Raw genomic sequence first — 18,959 nt, 5'->3', positions numbered from 1 at the left:
CGCCTGCTGTGACAGCTGGACCAAAGGATCTTGTTCACATTAAAAAAAAAATAATAAAAAAATAAAAAGAAAGGGAAGGAAAAAGTGCCTGTGAAGTCTTTAAAGGCTAAATGGGCTCATCAAATATGAATCCACAGCTTAGTCTTGGAATGACAAAAGATGATGAATAAGCATCCGTTGAAAATTAATGCCCTTACAAGTTTTTCCGTGAAACCGTGCCTCTTTCAACACAACATGTGGGAAACTTACCCAGCTGACTGCACCTTATTTTGATTTCTAATTTTTTTCTGTGACTGTTTTCATTGTATGATAAAGCTGAAATAACTTGAAAAAGTTTAAATCTTTCACGGAATTTTACCAAATTCAAGCTTAAGGGAGGAAGAAGAACATTGCTTCTACCAGTTCTGCTTCACAAAAAAATTTGCTGAAAAGATATAGTTAAAAAATGATAAAAGCTCCAAACTCATGCACATGCAGCAAGAAAGGAAAATGTGTTACTTCAAATCCTGGAAATGAAAGTGAATGTGCCAGTAGACTGCCTTTTGCTGGCTCTTGTCCATCTGCTCTGTTTCTCTGCCCTGTCCAGGGACTTTGCTCCTGGAACAAGACTGCCATCGGTATTTCACCACTTTTTTTGGGCCACCTTGTTTCAGGTTCTGCATCAGACACTGGGGAAAATCCTGGTACAGCTCTTACGAAAAATCTTAAATTATGTATGTCCAGTCTCTCCTTTCATTTATTTTTTTGGCAGCTGCCTGGCCATATAGCTGATGAGATCACTCGTTGCCTTGCTAGGAGCTGAAATGAGATTATAGAAAACCCTAAAGGAGATGAGAGGAAAAGCCTGATCAAACACTGACATGACAACAGGAATACAAGTCATGAAGATGTGGAAGAGCTCACAGGGTAAGATATCACAGACTAAAACCCAGCTGGAATTGGGGGTTCAAACCCTGCAGGTACAGCACAAACTGGAGGGAGGACGGGAGGTTACACAGGCGTGTCAGGTTGCTCTACAGTAGGACCAGACCCTGCATTTTGCACTGCCTCCAACAACTTCCCCACCAAACAAACAGCATTTTCACAAAAATCAAGTCCAAAGACAAGAAAATTAAAAAAAAAAAAATTAGTCAGATCATAAAACCAGCACTGATAGCAATGTGAGCACTCTCCTGCATATGATTCAGTTGAAGTTATAATTGGAAGGACCCACCATGAACCCAGAGAGCGTGAACACCAGGGTGCCAATGACAACACCCAAATTTCTTCCCCTGTCCTCTCTCTTCCTTCCCTCACCAGCTCCAACACTTACAGCGTCTCTCTGGGGCCAGAACTCCCAGATTAAAATTCTCCTTCTCATCTTCCCTTCCTCAACTCCACCCCACATCTCAGTCCTTCATGTTCAGCATCAGCTCTCCCTTTATTTCTCTCTGGTTTCTCTGGGAATACCAAGATGCAACCCCTTTGGGAAGCTCCCCCTCCATCCAGCTGGTGCACAGCAATTACGTGGCTCCGAGAACATCTTATAAATGAATTATAGCCTGCTTTTTCCCTTCCCAGCCAAAAGGCTTTTGGAAGAGCAACTTTCTAATTACATTAGAAGGCATTTGGAGGAAAAAAGAAAAAGGCAATGAGCAGTTTGCATACAAAATTTGGAAGGGTTGAGGCTGGTTCGCCATCTCCCAGACCCTTGGAGCTCCTTGGAGCCAGCCACAGGCTGCTGCCTGCTCCCTTTGAGAGAGGCAGCCACATCAGCCCCGTGGAAAGCTGTCACTAGGCAGACATCAATTACTCTTTTATGAATGACCTTGTTTCCATCCTTGCTGCAAGGAACAATTTCTCTTCGACAGACTTGGCAGAATTTGCAGGAACAGCATCCTGTCTGTTGGCTGATGTTTCTTTTAATTCACCTTTCTGATGCTTCCTCTTTGGTGAAGGGGGTCAGCTTTGGATGAGGAAGGGATCCTTTAGCTCAGACTGGGTTCTGTAGTTCTGCCAAACTCCCTCACTTCCAGGGAAGGAGCTGACCTCTGTCTTGCTCTGCTCCAGCTGCTTTTTGGTGCTGCTGTGGTCCGTTGCAAGGGCCAGCTCCCTGCCAGACTGCAGAGCCCAGGGGCAGGGAAAGGGGGAGCAAACTTCAGATTGCATCCATGAGGTTGTGTCCCTCCCTGCCTGACCCAGTTCATCAAAAGCATGCAAAGCTTTTGCCCTTCCACAGAGCAAACACGAGTCAGTGACATCAGTCTGAAAGAGGAATCTGACCTCAGCACCAGCTCTGCCACTAGCACACATATGCCTCACTCAGAAGTGCTGCACCATGAGGGAGAACACAGGAGGCAGATTAAATTAGAAAGAAAGATGCTGAAGTGTGCTGCAGCGATATTAAGGACCCTCTACACACTTGCCTACACCTGGGTATAATAAAACAGACAGCCTGTGCTCTGTGCTGGCCCCACTAGCTCATCAATCTTGATGAAAAACTGGATTATATCAGGCATTCACTGAGGCTTTTTCCACTGAATTTTTTGGGAACATCTGCTCCATCCTGAATACAAATTTTCCTCTATAAAGTAGGGTTTTAGGCTGTGAAGTTCAGATGTAAGAACTTCAGCTGGGATATTATGGTTGGCATGTTGCTCCCTGTTTCTTTTTTTTTTTTCTTTCCCTTTCTCTGTCTGGCCAGGTAACAGCACATGATGCTTTAAACCTCACTGTGCTGGAGTCTTTCCTTTGTTCAAACAGCACTAGAAAAACTGTTGTTTTCCTTCCTTTTCTTCCCCTTCAATAGCAATATGGCCTCCAGGGGCTGTGAGAGCTGCAGGATATTTACATTCAGTACTGACTGCATGATGGACCACGGATCACCAGAAAGCACGTTTGCCTGAGCTGGAGGACAGTCAATAAACCTGTTGCTATTCTCCCTGTTTAAGAGGAGCTTCAAGGCTAATATTTATGGATTTTAGAACATAATTTTTTATACTTCTCAATTACTTTCTTGGAACCAGAAAGCATTAGTGCAAGCCTCAGTGGATGCAGGGGAGCATCTTTCTGGTGTCATGATGCTGCTAATGCAGCCACAAGACAATCTCCTGAGACCTGTGTGCTTAAATCATTTTGACCTGTTCTGGTTTCTAACCACTGTGCACCCATTACTGTTACTAGGAAAGCACCATTAAGGCCTGCAAAAGACCAGAGACCCTCCCCTGTAGGCACACAAAGCTCCAGATAGCCAGGCAGCACAAGCATATACAATCCAAACAGACAAAAAATGCTCCTGTAAGCCTGTCTGCATCCTGGTCAGCTATTCCCCAGGGTGGCTGGTTTACCAAGTGGCATTGTGGTAGATTAGCCACATCGATGCAGACATCCCCCAAGCATGGCTCGGTTTCCTGGATAGCCACAGATGTCAGGCAAATAATCCGGTGTCTTCCCTCTTTGATTAAAGAGTGAATTAAATTGTATTCTAAATAAGACACACTCTATGCAGGGAGGAAAGGCCCTTTAAAATCAATAGTGGGGAGGAAAAGCCCTTTAAAATCAATAGTGGGGAAAATGAAAGGTCCTCTCTATTGCAGACAGAGGAAGAAATCTCCAAGCAGCAGGGCTGATCGCTCCTGTGAGCTACAGCCCAGCAGGGATCAGCAGAGCTGGACAACACACCGACAAATTTTGGAGCGCCACAGAGCCAAACCCCATTCCTGCCTGTGATTACACCTCGCTGCAGCTGGGAGGGCCGGCCCTCCCTGCCTTTGCTTCTTGCTAACAGATCAGAGATTAAATGTGTGCCTTGGGAGTGGGAACCGGGGGCGAAACGAGAAGCAAGCTGGCCCTTGGTGTAAGATGGTTGTGAGGGGAGGGGGCGATTTATAGGAATAGGCAAAGCCCCCCTGTGATTTAAGACGTTGATGAGCTGCTTGAACGACTTGGACGCAAGAATACTGTTGCTGCTAGCCAGCTCTTGGGCGTTTCCCAGGGTTCCCGTTAATTCCTGAGGTCTGGGGACGTGCCACCACGCCGCAGGGGTTACGGGGCTGCTCCTGTTCCCGGCGCTTCCCGGAGCATCTCCCGGAGCGGGCGGGGAGCGGGCGGCCGGCGGGCCCGCGGCCCCCTCCAGCGGCGGAGAGCGGCGCTGGAGCAGCCCCTGCTCGCCCTCCTGCCCCTCGGCTCGGCAGAGGCGCGACAGAAACGGAGCTTAAAGGCAGCCGAGAGGCATCTCGTTAGCCCTGCTCGTCGCCACAGCTGCGGGGAAGGCACCTCGCACCTTTCCTCTGCTTCCCGCCAGGAAGCCATACCGCGACTTCCCTGCAAAGGTGCCATCAGGGGTGCAAAATGAAGAAAGCCACATCCCCCAGAGGATCAAAATTGTGGAAGCTGAAGACAAGCCAACTGGATGCACTAGGAGCCACAAAAATAAATAGCCAGTTTGAGAGTTCTGCCAGCCAGAGGTTTCTTGGGTGAGCAGAGCTTGGCTGTGATACACCAAACCAGCTGGGCTTGGGGGAGATGACGGGTGGCTGGAGGAAAGGATCACCCATGGTACAAGGGGAAGGGAGAGCAGCACCATGTGGCCCCCTTTGGAGAGCAGCTCTGGAGTTCACTCAGTATGTGCTGGCACTCTTCAACTATCACTTCCGGAAATGGCCATGATTTTAACAGCCTGTTCTACAGAGTGGCATGCCCTAAACTATACCAGAGAGTAAGGCAAAAAATAAACATTACAGAGAAGTTTGACTGCATCTTCGAGCAGCCATGACAATCTCCACTAATATGTACATACCAATTGTTTTAGATGTGGTAATTGTAGAAACACATTAAAGACACTTCAGCAAAAGAGAGAGGACTTACACATATTCTCCTAAAGGCATTCATGGGAACTCAGGCCCCTTTGGGCATCTCAAACAGAGGAAGGAAGATGGTGTATTGAGAAAGTGAAAACATTCATTTCAGTGGCTGCTTTGCACTGAATTTTAAGGTGTCAGCTTCTAAATTTCTGCCATCAGTACCATTTCCCCCAATTACATAGATTAGATAAATCTCTTTAAAGTTAGTGTATGACAGCAACGTAATTATTTCATATTAAACACGATTTCATGCTCAACAACCTACCTGTTAACTCCTGCCCTTCACATGGGAAAACATGCAGTGAGCAGCACTTTACCACTCATCCCTCCAGCCCCTAGGCTGGAAGCCGGTTTGTGCAGACTAAGCCCCACATGCAGGCTCTCTTTTTAAAAAGAGCTGAGCTCACATTTCAGCTCTTATGCTACTTCTCCTTGTAGGCTGAAATTCAGGGTCCAGCCCAAATTCCCCATGCCTGCTGCCATGCTTTGTATGCCTGTGGTGGATGTTTGCAGTGAGGGGGGAGTAAGAGGGGCTAGTTTTGCTGTCACTAGACAGGAGAACCATGTCAGACTCAAAATCACACTGCTAAGGTTTCCCCACACAAACCATGTGCTGATTTGGTGAGGAGAAAAAAATATCCTGAGAATTGTCATCACTGTCGTTGCTTGGCAGACAAGCACCTTCCGTCTGAAAGCTGCATACACAGGACCTTGGCAAAAGAAACTAGGCACAGAAGGATGTGATCCTCAGCCTGAAGGGCTCTGCAAAATCATGCTTTTACAAAAATGTCCTCTTGCAGCACAACGGCGAACAACAGGACCTCCTTCCCCAGGCGTGCATTCTCCTAGGCATAAGGCAACACAGCCCCCAGCACCACACATTAAGGGGACAGCCCCAGGTGACAAAAAGCCCCTCCCAGCCAGTCCCTGCAGATACGGATACACACCATGGCGGTGAGACACTGTGATTCCCGCACCGTGGCAGCGGAGCTCAGCAGGCCTGCCAGGATCAGGATCATGCTCAAGCAGATCCCAAAGTAGAAAGCTGGAAAGAAGACAGACATGGGAGTTGTGGTCAGATGCCAAGTGCTAACAGAGGCCTAGTGTGATGCTTCACCCAGAGAGGGGTAAAAAAGTGGATTTTGGGGAGCTGGCCCCAAATTTGCTAGGGCCAGCTGCAACCACGTTGCAGAACTGCATTTTTTCTGTAATTTATTCAGTAACCCCTGTCTGTGTATGCTTTGCTGTGTATGTCTGGCAGGGCTGTAAACCTCTGAGTGGCTCCCACAGCTCCAGCAGAGTGAAGCAGCCTAAAAGGGTGTTGGTCTACCCAACAGACCACAAGCTGCCCATTATTTGAGCATTCTGATAAGCATCCCCCCGAATGGGGGCGGTGCTGGTGTGCAGAAGCTGTCCCACAGCTCCTATCAGGACTCAGGGCACCGCTAATCTGGTGCAACACTCACCCTCTGGTTTCCTCCTGGCTCAGGCAGGATCACAGCCACTACCCCAGGGCAGGGCTCAGGGACCACAGCACTGCAAAGGACTTTGCTACCCTGACAATGCAGAGGTAATGCTTGCAAACAAGGCAAGTGGAAGTGTTGCTGGAGAGGGGTGGCTGGGGTGGGAGAGCCTGTAAGGTGCAGTCAGTGCCAATATGTAACCCCTTTATGTGTAGGAACAGGGAAGGAATGTACTTAGCTTTGGACTAACATAGTTTTTGCATCTGCATTGGTCAATTGAAATTGAGAGCCAGTATCTTGAGAGGGTATGAGCATGTTTAAACCCAGAGTACAGCTCGAGAGAAGCAGCAGATGGAAGCGCAGCAGAAGTGAGCAGCATATTTTGGTGTCTGGGATATCTTTGCTCTAACCTTGTACCTGAGATTCAGTTTATACTTCTCCCTTATGAAAGCAAAAATACCCCACATTTCCTCAAAAAAACTAGTTGTTGCCATGTATTTCTCCTCCAGCCTCAATTTTCTGTGTTCTGATTCAACTCCTGTAGTTCCTCTACCTGTGCTCCCAGGCTGCTGCCAGTCCCAGTGCACTTTTAATAACTGAGGAGCTCCCCCTGAGCTCTTACCACAGCACAGGGGCAGGATGGTGATAAGGTGAACAGAGGAACAGGTGCAAACACAGAAGTACCTGAGTGCCCCATGCTCCCACAGCATCCTTTGGTTACAGGCATGTGGGTCTGATAAGGGGAAAGAAAGTGCCTGTGGGACTATTAGTCCTAAGGCATCCTCCAAAACCCAGCTCCCTCTTCCTCTTGAGATACCACTGCATTTTCTTCAATTGCTTTACGGAATTTTGCAGCTCCTGGTATGACCAAAGGTCTCACTGCAATGCAACCACAACGTACCTGTGTGGTGGATGAGCCTGTAGGAGTTGCTGTTCAGGGAGACGTTGCTGATGAGGGTGAAACGGAGTCCGTAGTGAGTGACTGTGCTCAGCGTGGCAATGGAGAGCCCCAGCAGCTGGAAAAGAAAGGTTTCAGGAAGGGATTTACTAGGCAGCAGCTCCTGTGGGTGCACACAAAGGTTTGAGGTGTATCTGGATACTGTGCAAATGCAGACAGTCTGATCCCCCAGAGACCACCCATGTACCCCAAAATGCACATAAAAGGACAAACCCCAGACACTGAGAAATACTAAAGGTGTTTTCCTCTCTTGCATAATGAGTGCATTTGACACAGTAGAGCCCACAGTCTCTTGGCCAGTGCCTGTGGATTAAATCCCCACCACATGAAGAAAACTGAGGGGGATGATGCCCTTGCAGTACACCCCACTCTGCAGTGGGGTGTGCAGTGCCACCCCACTCTGCAGACTGCACACGTGTGGCTGTGAGTGCTGCCAGCTTCAAGAATGGTTTTGGGCAGGGATGATGTTCTCTGCTTTGCTCTTTGCAATGCCAGTCCCACTGCCTGCTGCTGGCTCTATTTCCTGTGGTAGAGTGCACAGAGCTGAGTCTGTACTACTCTACGTTGTCTGTGCTGGTTTCTGTCTCTGCAAGGTGTTGCTGGCCTGTTTGTTTCTGCCCTGTCCCCTGAGAACACTAGTATGCCTAAGGCATGGGGTAACTACTTGCACATCACGGTCCATGTTGCCCAGAGTAAGTCTGGGTGATGGGGAAGGAACATTTCTGATGGCATCTGGCTCTAAGGCAGGGCTATTTGCAGTATGAGGGGTGGCAGAGCTGGGACAAAGGCACCAACAGCAAAACCAACTCCAAATCTAGTGTAATGAACCTGGAAAATACAAAATGTAAGGCCACTCCTAGCTCCTAAGATAAGGCTTCATCATTTTGTGCCTTTACAATACAGAAACACGAGGCAGCTATACCTGTGTCAAATGTGACAGTGAGATCTCAACATAATCCCCACTGTGTGACATTTTCTAATAGCTTTTGCTAGAGGCTTACGGTTTCAGAGACTAAATCCATCCAAACTTTAGCATTTTGACTAACCTAATTTGTGGCACCTTCTGATCCTTCAGACTGTGCATTACTGCAAATCTTGACCCACGCCCAACAAAATGCTAAGTGCAACACCAGTTAGCTCAGATTTCTGAGAAATGCCAGTCTAAAATCCTCCCAACAGCAATAATGGGATTCTAACCAAGCACAGCAGCTGTGCCTTAATGTCTCCTCTAAACATACTAGGTACCAGTCCTCCTTTCATTTCCTCTAAATGGCATATTCTGGAAGAGAGAGCTACCTTACAGCCACTGTAGTCTTGGAATGTTGAAATTTTGAAAAACTACAAACTTCATTTGTGGCCCAAAATAAAGTATTACCTTTTAATTATGCTCTTTACAAGCCAACAACCCTCTTTAAACTAAATACAGATTATTATAAATATTATTACTAAGCTGGTGAGTTTTAATGAAGTGAAAAGACAACAAGAACATACAAGTTAAATAATCCAGGAGAAGTGTTCTCCAGTTTCTACCATTTCCTATCAACTCTAACAGCAGAAACTCCCGTTGGATTTGCTTCAGGAGCTGATAAAAAGAATCCCTGGAATTGCTTTCGTTTTGCGGTGCCTATCCACAGGTCTCTCATACACACTTCCACCAAAGCCTTGTGGTTTCATATCCTCACTGATCCTGCCTGCAGTCGACCACCCTCCCAGCAGCAAGCGTGACTGCAGCAGGTCCGTTCTCTCTCTTTCGCTCCAAGGAGACAGGGCAAGTATCTTTTTGCTGAACACCACCCATTCTGCCAGCAGCGACCTTTTCTTTCTCCTTGGAGGCAGCTGCTGAGTTGTGAAAGAGCTGCAGCGGTGTGACAGCCCTGAGAAACCAGAAGTCTATCAGAGGAGGGGGGGCGAGGCTGGTGGCTAGTGATAACTGCCCAGGGTGCAATGATAACTCGGGCAGTTGGCTGTGCTTGCCCTCCACCCACCAAAAACAGAACGTGGGAAAAACCATCCCCTCTTCAGAGCAGGGATGGGAAAGACAATGGTTCACCTCGGCTCTGCAGAGATCCCCCCAAACCTGCCTGCTCACCATGACACAGAGGCTGGTCACCAGCAGCTGGCACTTGGTGGTCCTCATCCCGCACCTCAGTCCAATGGCAGCTTGTCCCCAGAGAGAGCTGGCGGTTGGTCCCTCCAGCTCTTGATAAAGCCTGAGTTTCCACCAAAGAGAGGCATGGCCACAGCGGGGCCTCTCAGGAAGTGGAGTCTCCACCACGTGCCGATGCACCTCCTCCTGCCTGATTATTAAATCTTGTTTAGGGCAGTCACCTTCTGCACAGGCTCTCAGTCAGCTACTGTCAGCTCCCACACACAGCTGGCAAAGAAGGAAGGGCACACAGAAGAACAACCTTTAATGGAGTTTGGAGCAAAGCTCCTTGAAAAAAAAATTTTTAAACTGTTCAGTCAAGAGCCAGTGTCAAAACACCCTGGGTTTGACTTTCACTGGGATGCAGTTTTGCTTAATGAATATTGCCAGTAACTTTTTTTTATAATCTGCATAAATAATATTTTGGGAAAAAGTCTAAGAGAACATTATTTACAAAAAAATAACCTGTTATTTAAAGAAGAGATTAAAGCCCCCCAAACACATCTGTGTAAGAGTATTCTCTCCCCATGTAAAACCACCAAATGGCAATAACCCTTGGCTGAGTCTCTATTAAAACTTCTATTTGCAGATGAGGGGAAAAAAACACATTTGGTAGTATTTTATTCAGCAAAATGGCTATCTGCAAATATAACCCCCTGCTCAGGAGACCCTCACTGTCCATGGACATTTTAACTCTATCCTTTCCCCTAGCACTGAAGACTGCCTGGGCCCACAGCTGCAGAAAACCCAGGTGATTTCAAAACCAGCTGTCTCCTGGATGCATATTTCTTGAAAGTAAATCACAAAGAAGCCTCAAGAACAATCTGCCAAAGTGAGCCTGAATGACTGAGTGCCTTAATCATCCTTAGTTTTGGAACCAGACTGGTGGAAAACAGGTGAAACAGAGTAATGAAAAATAATTGCAGTCCCCCCCAATGGCAAACAAAGGGAGTAAAAAAGTAAAACCATCCCACAATAGTAACTGCAGTTACAGGAAGATGACAAAGAAGGAGGAGGAGAAGAGTAAAAAAAGGAAGGAAGATGCATTTTGTAAAGCAAAGAGAAGGAAAAGTGACTTGCACAAAGCCATGTGCGCAGGAAAAAGCATGTTATGATTTTCTGACTACATCACTAACTTTCTTGCAAGCTTTCCTGCAGATCACCTTGGTTGCAGCCTCCCGAGATACCAATGAGAGAGAGAGCCAGTGCCAAAAGCAGGTGTCCCCATGGCTCGTGGATCCCTGCCCTGGGGCAGTGGTCCCTAATGCCCAGCAGGACACACTGATGTACCCGTGTGCAGACAGAGACCTTCCTTCTCTGGCCACCAGCTGGAGACCATCTGAACAAAACCAGTGGATAGACATCAAGGAAGGAGGGCAGTGGGGAGAGGACAATAGGCTGGTGAGGCAGCTGATGCCAAGCCACCCACGTTCAGGAGCAGGACCCCCGAGAGCAGACCAGGTGAGGAAAATGCCTTATAAGACACTGTCTGAGTCAGGATTGCATCTGCATACAGAACTGTGAGCACCCATAATTTCTTCTGGTATTAGAGGACAGATGGGGGTGTTGTCACATGCATTTTCACGGGGAAGGATCCCTACAAAGACAACAGAGCTGGTCCACCAGTGGAGTTACAGGTTAAATCTGGAAGGTCTGCAAGAAGGTATGAGCACAGCTCTGCATGTAACACCAAGCCACATCAGCCCGGCCACGAGCAACAGTCAAGTCATGCCACCTGCCCTGAGCACAACCAAAACCTGTTCCACAGCGGCGGACAGGGAAAAAACATGGAGCCCATCTTCGTTTCCCCCTAGACTCCAGTTCCTACCCCAATCCTAAACGGCTGCTACCGCAGCGAGACCTGTGCGAAGCCAAGTCTCACACTAGAGGTCCCCACAGGCCAGCAGAACCTCTTCCCGAAGGGCGGGATGATCGACGTAGGGTTTCTGAAGGGCATTTCCCGCCCCACGCCCACAAAGCTCTGCTCTGTCCCTGCAGAAGTCTCGCACCTCACCGCAGGTCCACCCGTGAGGTCCCAAAATCGTCATCTACACGCCTTGCAAGGGCTCCTAGTCTTTCCACACAATATGTTCTACCTCCTTTTGTTTCCAGCCATAAAAACAGGTACCTTCTTTGACTGCCACAGCTCTGAAAGGAGGTTTGTAACTTTAAACACCTCAGTCTAAACAGCTGTTTCCCTTTGTTTTGGTTGACAATGCCTATTCCTGAGCAGCTTGGCCAAATCTTCTGATGCTTCTCCCACCTGCACTGCTTGGTGCCCTGTCTTCGTGCCCACTCCCTCCATTAACTGCTCTGCCTGCTGGGTTCAGGGGTGGAGAGTTCTTCTGCTGTTTCTTTATCCTCCCTCTTACCCTCTATCCCATACAGGTATGCCTTGAAAGTTTCCTGTTTGGGGCAGAGCATATGTGGATTTCTAACATCAAAAAAAGAACAAGAGCAAAAGGAGTTGCTTCCTCACAAAAAAAAAAAAAAAAAAAAGCCAAAAGGAAAGTCACTCCCTGACCCCTCCAAAAAAGCAGGAGCATCAGTGGAGCTGGGATATAAAGATGTTGGGCTGTGATTGAGGAAGACACACTTGGCACATGGAAGAGCACTGCTGAAGGGAGCACCGGGGGAGTCTGTGCTCATCTCACCTGTGCTCATCAAAAAGGTAATCTGTGCAGCAGTTCACTTCCTATGGGATTAAACTTTATCTGGGTGCCCTGTTGTTGGTACACACCTGCCTCAGCAGGCATACACCTATTTCTCTGCCCAGGAAGCACTGCTGAGAAGCAAGGTGTCTGTCCCATCAACCTCATCCCAGTGGGAAGAGAGGCAGAGCTGGTGGCATACCAGGGAAACACCTTCCCAGCCAGCATACGGGCTGGATGGCAGCATGGCTTTTCCAGCAAGACTCGGCCTCCTGCCCTCCCTGCCAGGTTTTATTGATTTGTCCCCTTTTCAAGAGCACGATTTATCACTCCCAAATGCAGTGCAAAAACCACAGGTGATCACAGCTCCTGCCTGTGGCTTCCTCTCTAATCTCTGGTTATCAGTTGGAGCATGGAAAGATGGTAGTGAGTCTGAAAATACCCCGTGGAGCACAGGTGCTCTCTTTCTAGCCTTGTGGCATCTTACAGATTTCTGTTATGAAAATATATGCCAACATCCCCAGCTGCATGGGTCTTGGAAGGATGTGCCACCTCATTCAGAAGGGAAGGATTGATTTATAAAAGGGATCAAAGCCGGACCATATTTTTTGCAAAGCTATAAACTTCCAACCCTCTTCTGAGCTGGGGGCAAATGATCCCCATGCTGTCAGAGGGATGTTCTAAAAGAGCTGGGGGATTTGATGAGTTAAATGCTGCATGGGGTGAACTTGGGACACTAAACACGAATGGAGGAGAAGAGGCTGAATTCATGCTGGTGCCTTCTTGACATGCACTTTTCTGGCTCTCATTCTGTCAGTGCACTCACCAGTGATGGAACAGCAGCACCCCAGTCTCAACTGCTTGAACTCTCTTGATGCAGCAGGGAAGAGAAGCGCCCCGCTTGGCTTTGTGGCAGTGCTACTCGTGCTCCTGAGAAGGCATGAGCTGGAGGCAAGGAAGAGGATGTTATCCAGGAGCCAAAACTACACCCGGTCATCCAGGCAGGACACTTGTGGCAGGTCCCTGCTGCCTCTCAGGAGCCTCCTCCTTTTCCAGCCCACAGCACCATTAGGGAAAATACCTCTCCTCCACAGCAGAAAGCAGCTCCAAATGTGGCAGATTCACAAGTGTCAGCAGCTCAGCCCATTCGGTCCCTCAGTTCCTGCCCATAACACGACTGGATTCACCCTAAAGCTTGCTCGTAAATAAAACATGTCCATATCAAGCCTCACCGCAGCCATAGGGATGATGGGAAGCCAGGGAGACCTCACAGCCTGCGTCTGCCTTCCCAGGCACATCACAAGGATGCATTGTAAAGGCTGCTTAGCATTCATATAGCACATACACACAATCAAAGCTAAAAATCAACTTTTAAACCCGGGGCCATCTCTTTTCAAGAAAGGAAAGAGAGGAGAAAAGGGGGAGGTGCTGTGCTTTGCCAAGCTCAGATGCACCATACAACTCCACTGTGAATGGAAACAAGGCTGGCTGGAGGCTGCTTTGGAAGACACAAAACCAGAGAGAAATTGTAATATCTCCTAAGCAGCTTTTTCTTTATTATTATTTTCAGTGTGTGTCTCAGAAATCCTCTAGTGATTCCCAGGCAATTTGAAATTATTATAGGTGAGCAAATAAAATGTCAGAAGAGTTATGAAAAATAGTTCATCAAGCCAAAGAAAGATTACATTGGAAAAGAGCATAAGCTGAAGACAGGGAGTTCCCTTCAAAGAATAAACTCAAATGAACTTCTTTCTCTACTGAAAGTGAAAAAACTTTACTCATAGCTCTAAAGCACACCCTATTCAAACTAAATTACTTTTTCTTTTCCACATGCTATCTAACTGCAAACCATAGCTGCCCAGGAGCCAGCTGTGCAGGTGATAGACCTGAAAACACAATGTGAGCCCTGCTCCATCTAGCCCTGCTCTTGGCAAAACCAGTGTGAGCACAGCCCTGCCTGGCAAACAGGCACTCCCCTGCTCACCAAGAACAGGGCTGCTTGACTGCCCATCGCCCTTTATTTCTGACATACTTCCTCTCAATCTTTATTGCAACAGGACCTCTATTGCTTTCCACTGAAGTCCAGAAAGTTTTGGCAAAACACCCTAAAGAGCTCATGTCAGTTGCCTGTAATGCATGGGAGAAATCAGGGCTCACCCAGCACCCCATCTGCAGCCTTCCTGCTGACACAAGTGCCAAGCCAGGGGCAGTGCTTTGCTCTCACCTTTGGCAGGTGCAAGAACTGGCATGTAGGGTCAGAGGCCCTTTACAGAGGTCCTTTTCCCTTCTCCCTGAGCATCATTTGGCCACCTTGCAGCACACGCTGCCCGAAGCCACATGGGGCTGCAAGGTGTCCACACCAACCATGCAGTTGTCATTTTTGCCTTACCTGCTCCAGGAGAGGAGAATTCCTTCTCCCCACTCTCTGGGGATGGGTAGCACATTGCTGGATGCTCTCTCTCCCCAGATTATGATCAGGAAGTTGATTGTGAACACAGTGTTTAATGATGACTTGCTCTACTGGATCTTACATAGTCATTAACTTTATAAAGAGATTTCAAGTGAGATTGCATTTCTCTGAGTACAAGATGTACCTACCTTCCTGCAGACAGTTGGGAAGCCAGCTGCACTGCTAGGAAAGCATAAGCACTTGCTGTGGGTTGTGCTCAGGCCCAGACCCGATGGCCACATCTGTCTGGAAACATACGTCATGATCAGCAGCCCTGAAGCCAAATTGGACAAGTCAAGTTCATCCCAGAGCTGAGCATGGAATCACTGTGACTGGAGGCTGTGCACTTTCCCTTGAGACTGGGTTTACTGGTGTGAGTTATTAATGAAAAAATTCCCTGTAGCTATTTTTGTATGACAAAAATCCAGTTATTACTCTTGAGCATGGCACTTCGACACAGAAGGTTTTTTCTCGAAAAGTTTCAAGGGCAGCAGCTTCCCCTTTCCTGTGAGAAAGGTTTTCAGCAGAAATTAGAGAGGAGGTAATAAAAGAACATCAGTATTACTCCACCACAGTAATGCCCCTACTGACTAAGCGATGTCTGGCAGTGCAAGGGAAGCCCCCTGTTCCAGCCGGGGCAGCTTTGCAGATGCTGAAGACAAGTGCATTACGTGGCCTGAGCTGAACAAGCAGTCTGTGCACTCCCAACAAGGCACAAGCAGTTCCCCTGCACTGCCAGGAACCCACTAGGCAAAATGCTCCCGCCTGCATAGCATGCCATGAGCTGCTCCCCTCAGGTCAAGTCATTCAGAGAAACTGTAGGGCTGCTCAGTGGTGTTCCCCCAGGTCTACAGCATGGCCAAGAATGTCTCAGGAGCCACTGAATTTGGGTGCTAAGTCTTCTGCATGCTTGATTGCCAGAAAATCAAAGTGCTCGCAGGCTTCTTACTGTCTGGTATTTCAGCTCAGCTGCCTGCGACACTGCAGTGGGGCTGATTCCTTCAAGCTACTGCCATTGCAACTGATCCCCAGAGAAAGTATTTTTCTTTCAATGTGGTGGAGCCTTGCTGCTCCCTAAATACCCCACACAGGTACAAAAAAAGCCCCCTATGTGTCATGGGAAATCATGGATAGCTCCTTGAACTACCAATTTTGACTTAGATACACCCAAGGATCAGCACCAAAGTGGTTCAGGGCAGCCAGGAGAATACAGACCCTTTGATGTCCAGATCATGCTGCAGAGCCTTGCTGGCACCTGTCCATGCGATGACACATCCCCGCCACCAAGTTGTTGCTAGAGACACCTGCTTGGAGCATTTTCCTGAGGTGGTCATATTCCCCCCCCAAAAAGGGAAGCCCTGTAACTGAACTCCCTCACACCGTTGGATTTTTTTCTTTTTTTTTTTTTAAGGATGGGTAGGTGCAAAGCCCAGAGGACAGCACATCCTGAAGCTGTGCTGAAGCTGAGAGCAGACATAGCCCCTGGGCAGTGGGTTCATGAACATCCCACTCCAGCCACCCTGTTTGTTTAGCAAAACACCGTGCAAGTTATTTCTTCCCACAAGTTCCCAGGACTCCAAGAGGAAACCCCTTTGTCCTCCCCATTCCATCCAGCTATCTGAAAGCACCTTACCCTGCTGCTCTTCCTGCCGGAGCTGGAAGCAAGGCTTGCTTGATGGAGAACCAAGGAGGATTGCTTGGAACGGCAGAGGGAAGCCGGTCTGCAACCCCCGAGCTACAAAAGCTTTTCATTTGCCTTCCTGTCCCCATGTCTGTATCCTTGAAACTCCCACTGAAGCCCTAAAAGCCGGTCTGTGGAGAACAGCGTTGGCAAGATGATTCACGCCACTATTATAAGTCTTTGTTATTACATTTTTTGGTGGATGTAACAAAGCAGAGCCCCAGTGTGTCCCATCGCTCTGTCAGACAAGCACCGAGCGGCAGCCAGGTGCCAGCACTCCCCGCTCCACCGGGAGAGCCCTGGGAGCAGCCGCGCTGCCGGGCCACCGCCTTCCCCACGCCGCCACCCGCAAGGGACACGGCTTGGGGAGGGGGCGGGTTGGTGGCACAGTTGAAGGGACAGGACCCGGGACTTCCACCTCACCGACGGCAGTGGGGAGTGCCGGCCGTTCGTGCGTGTCCGCTCCGGGGTGCGGGAGAGGCGGGCCGAGAGGCGGGCCCCTCCCCCGAGTAATAATAAAAACCAAATTAAAATAAAATGTTAGAAGTTGGCGGGGCAGCGGCGGTGATTTGAGGGGAGGGCTGCAGCAGAGGGGCCGGATCGCGCCCCGAGGGCAGGGGCTGTGGCAGGGGCTGCGGCCGGCGGGGTGTGCTCTGTGTGTGTGTGAGGGGGTGGGGGGGGCGGGTGCCGGGGCCGGCGGCGCCACGCGCCGGGCGCGCGCGGGGGCGGGGGCGCGCGCGGGGGAGGGCGCGTGCGGGGGCGCGGCGGCGGCGGGCGCGCGTGGCGCGGCGCGTGCGGCCGGCGGGGGCTCGCGAGCGGCGGCGCGTTGATAAGGGGCCGGCCGGCGGCGCGACCCGCCGCAGAAGCGCGGAGCGGCGGCGGGAGAGGACGGGCATGGGCATAAACTGCCCCGCGCTGCCCACCCCCGCCTCCTTTGTCTCACTTTATATTTAGTTTCGACGCTTTCCCCCAGTTTTTTTAAATAAGTTTTTTGGTTTAGTTTTTTTTTTTTTTTTTGCGCCCGCCGCCGCCGTGGCCGCCCGGCGATGAACGGCGGGGCTCTGCCGCCGCTGCCCCCCGCCGCACCCCGCGGCCGTCGGCGGCCCGCCTCCCCCGAGCTGCTGCGCTGCAAGCGCCGCCTGGCCTTCGCCGCCCTGCCGGGCACCGGGGCGGCGGCGGCGGCCGCCGTGGCCCGTCGGAACGAGCGGGAGCGCAACCGCGTGCGGCTCGTCAACCTGGGCTTCGCCGCCCTCCGCCAGCACGTCCCGCACGGCGCCGCCAGCAAGAAGATGAGCAAGGTGGAGACTCTCCGCTCCGCCGTCGAGTACATCCGCGCCCTGCAGCGGCTCCTCGACGAGCACGACGCCGCCGCCTCTTTCCCCGACGGCCGCGGGCGGGTGGCCGTCGGGGAAGTTGGCGGCGGCGGCGGCGGCGGCTACTCCTCCGCTTCGCCCTCCTTCGCCTCCTCCGCGCCCGGCTCGCCGTGCTCCTCCGAGGAGAGCGGCTACGACGCGGCGCTCAGCCCCGAGGAGCGGGAGCTGCTGGACTTCACCAGCTGGCTGGGGAGCTACTGACCCGGCGGGAGGTGAGGGGGCAGCCGGAGGGGAGGGGGAGCTGCCTCGCCCCTGGCGCTCGGGGGAGCGGGGCGCGAACCCACCGGGGCTCTCCTCACGTCTCTCCGCAGCCGCGCTCAGCCCGCAGCACGTCGGCGCCCGGGGTGTGGGCGGCAGCACTATCCCCCCGAAAGTACTGACTTCCACCCCGGGGGGACCCCGCTGGCTGCTTTTCTCGCCGGGGTCAGCCGTCGTCTTCGAGCTGTGGAAAGTGCAATGGTGTAGCTGGCTGCGGGGTCCCGCTCCTTGCGCGGGGGCAGCGGCTCCGCCTGCCCGCCGGGAGCTGCCGACCCATGGAGAGGATGCCCGAGCGAACCTGCTTCCCCCCGGCACTGCTGTCTGGTGGTGCTTTGGAGGGGTGGAAAGGAAAGAAAAAAAAAAGAAAAACAGTTGATGCTTCCTTGTTTCTGGAGGGGGAGGGTATTTTTTATCATGTCAGATTCTATTTTATATGTAACTTGAACTGCCTCTGGGGACACTGGTGTATGAAGACTTATTTTTGTACAAGAAACCTTAGAGAAAAGGGATGAGATGGTTCTATTTTTAGCAGGTCCTATCCACTTGTTCTTGAACACTACCAGCTGGAATGTTTTTGGAACATATACGGTATAGATGAAAAGGTGTTTGTTTGGGTTTTCTTAAATTATTTTCTCCAAACACTTCAGTAAAAGACTGTAAAGTTATGTTGTGTTTTAACGTGGTGTCTGAGTTTGCCTGGTGTGAAGGTCCACCTCTCTGAAAACTGAAGTTTTTAAAAAAAACGTATTGAAGGCATTTTTGTATGCACTTGCTAGGATTTCTTAAATTGTACATATGCAGTTTTTAAGAGAGTATCATATTTTATGTAAATTGACTTTATAAATAAAAATCTATTTATAAATTGCTTCAGGGCTGTAAGATATGTATATTTACCAGAAATGCCCAAGGTGATTTAACTATTGCCTGAAGGGGTGGGAGAGGGACTAATGAGCTATACAGCAGAGAGGCAGTTCTCCCTGGACCAGGTTGCATTTGCAGAGGGGAATAAGGAGCAGCATAGCACAATCTCCAGGCTTACTTTTCCCCCATCCAAGTTTTATAAACTCAGCACTTGGAGCAGGTGCTGAAAGATGATGTGTGGGGAGCTGCAGATGTGTTTAGGAGACAAGGCAGGTTCG

The 18,959-nt window shown here is 50.0% G+C and overlaps 2 protein-coding genes across 5 annotated transcripts in view; one reads left to right on the top strand and one right to left on the bottom strand.

Annotated features, from left to right (window-relative positions):
* TSPAN32 (tetraspanin 32) overlaps positions 1 to 9,632 on the bottom strand; it is a 39,456-nt gene extending 29,824 nt beyond the window's left edge. For all 4 annotated transcript variants that reach the window (XM_085062881.1, XM_085062883.1, XM_085062882.1 and 1 more), the window contains exons 1-3: positions 9,352 to 9,632; positions 7,206 to 7,320; positions 5,789 to 5,886 (exon numbers count right to left, since the gene is read on the bottom strand). In XM_085062881.1, the coding sequence (XP_084919007.1) occupies positions 5,789 to 5,886; positions 7,206 to 7,320; positions 9,352 to 9,399 (261 nt within the window). In that variant the 5' untranslated portion in view covers positions 9,400 to 9,632. The remainder of the gene's footprint in view (positions 1 to 5,788; positions 5,887 to 7,205; positions 7,321 to 9,351) is intronic.
* Positions 9,633 to 16,937: 7,305 nt separating this feature from the next.
* ASCL2 (achaete-scute family bHLH transcription factor 2) lies at positions 16,938 to 18,686 on the top strand. Its single transcript, XM_085062880.1, has 2 exons — positions 16,938 to 17,774; positions 17,874 to 18,686. The coding sequence occupies exon 1, from the start codon at positions 17,236 to 17,238 to the stop codon at positions 17,761 to 17,763; it is 528 nt and encodes a 175-aa protein (XP_084919006.1). The 5' UTR covers positions 16,938 to 17,235; the 3' UTR covers positions 17,764 to 17,774; positions 17,874 to 18,686.
* Positions 18,687 to 18,959: the final 273 nt, after the last annotated feature.

Source organism: Lichenostomus cassidix, chromosome 5 (assembly GCF_008360975.1).
Source record: "Lichenostomus cassidix isolate B80296 chromosome 5, HeHo_3.0, whole genome shotgun sequence".
Classification (NCBI taxonomy): domain Eukaryota; kingdom Metazoa; phylum Chordata; class Aves; order Passeriformes; family Meliphagidae; genus Lichenostomus; species Lichenostomus cassidix.
Note: the sequence above shows the minus strand (reverse complement) of the source record. Positions and strands in the feature narration are given on the sequence as shown.

Excerpts from the sequence above, each read along its gene's own strand:
- ASCL2 (XM_085062880.1), top strand. The coding sequence starts at position 17,236 with ATGAACGGCGGGGCTCTGCCGCCGCTGCCCCCCGCCGCACCCCGCGGC.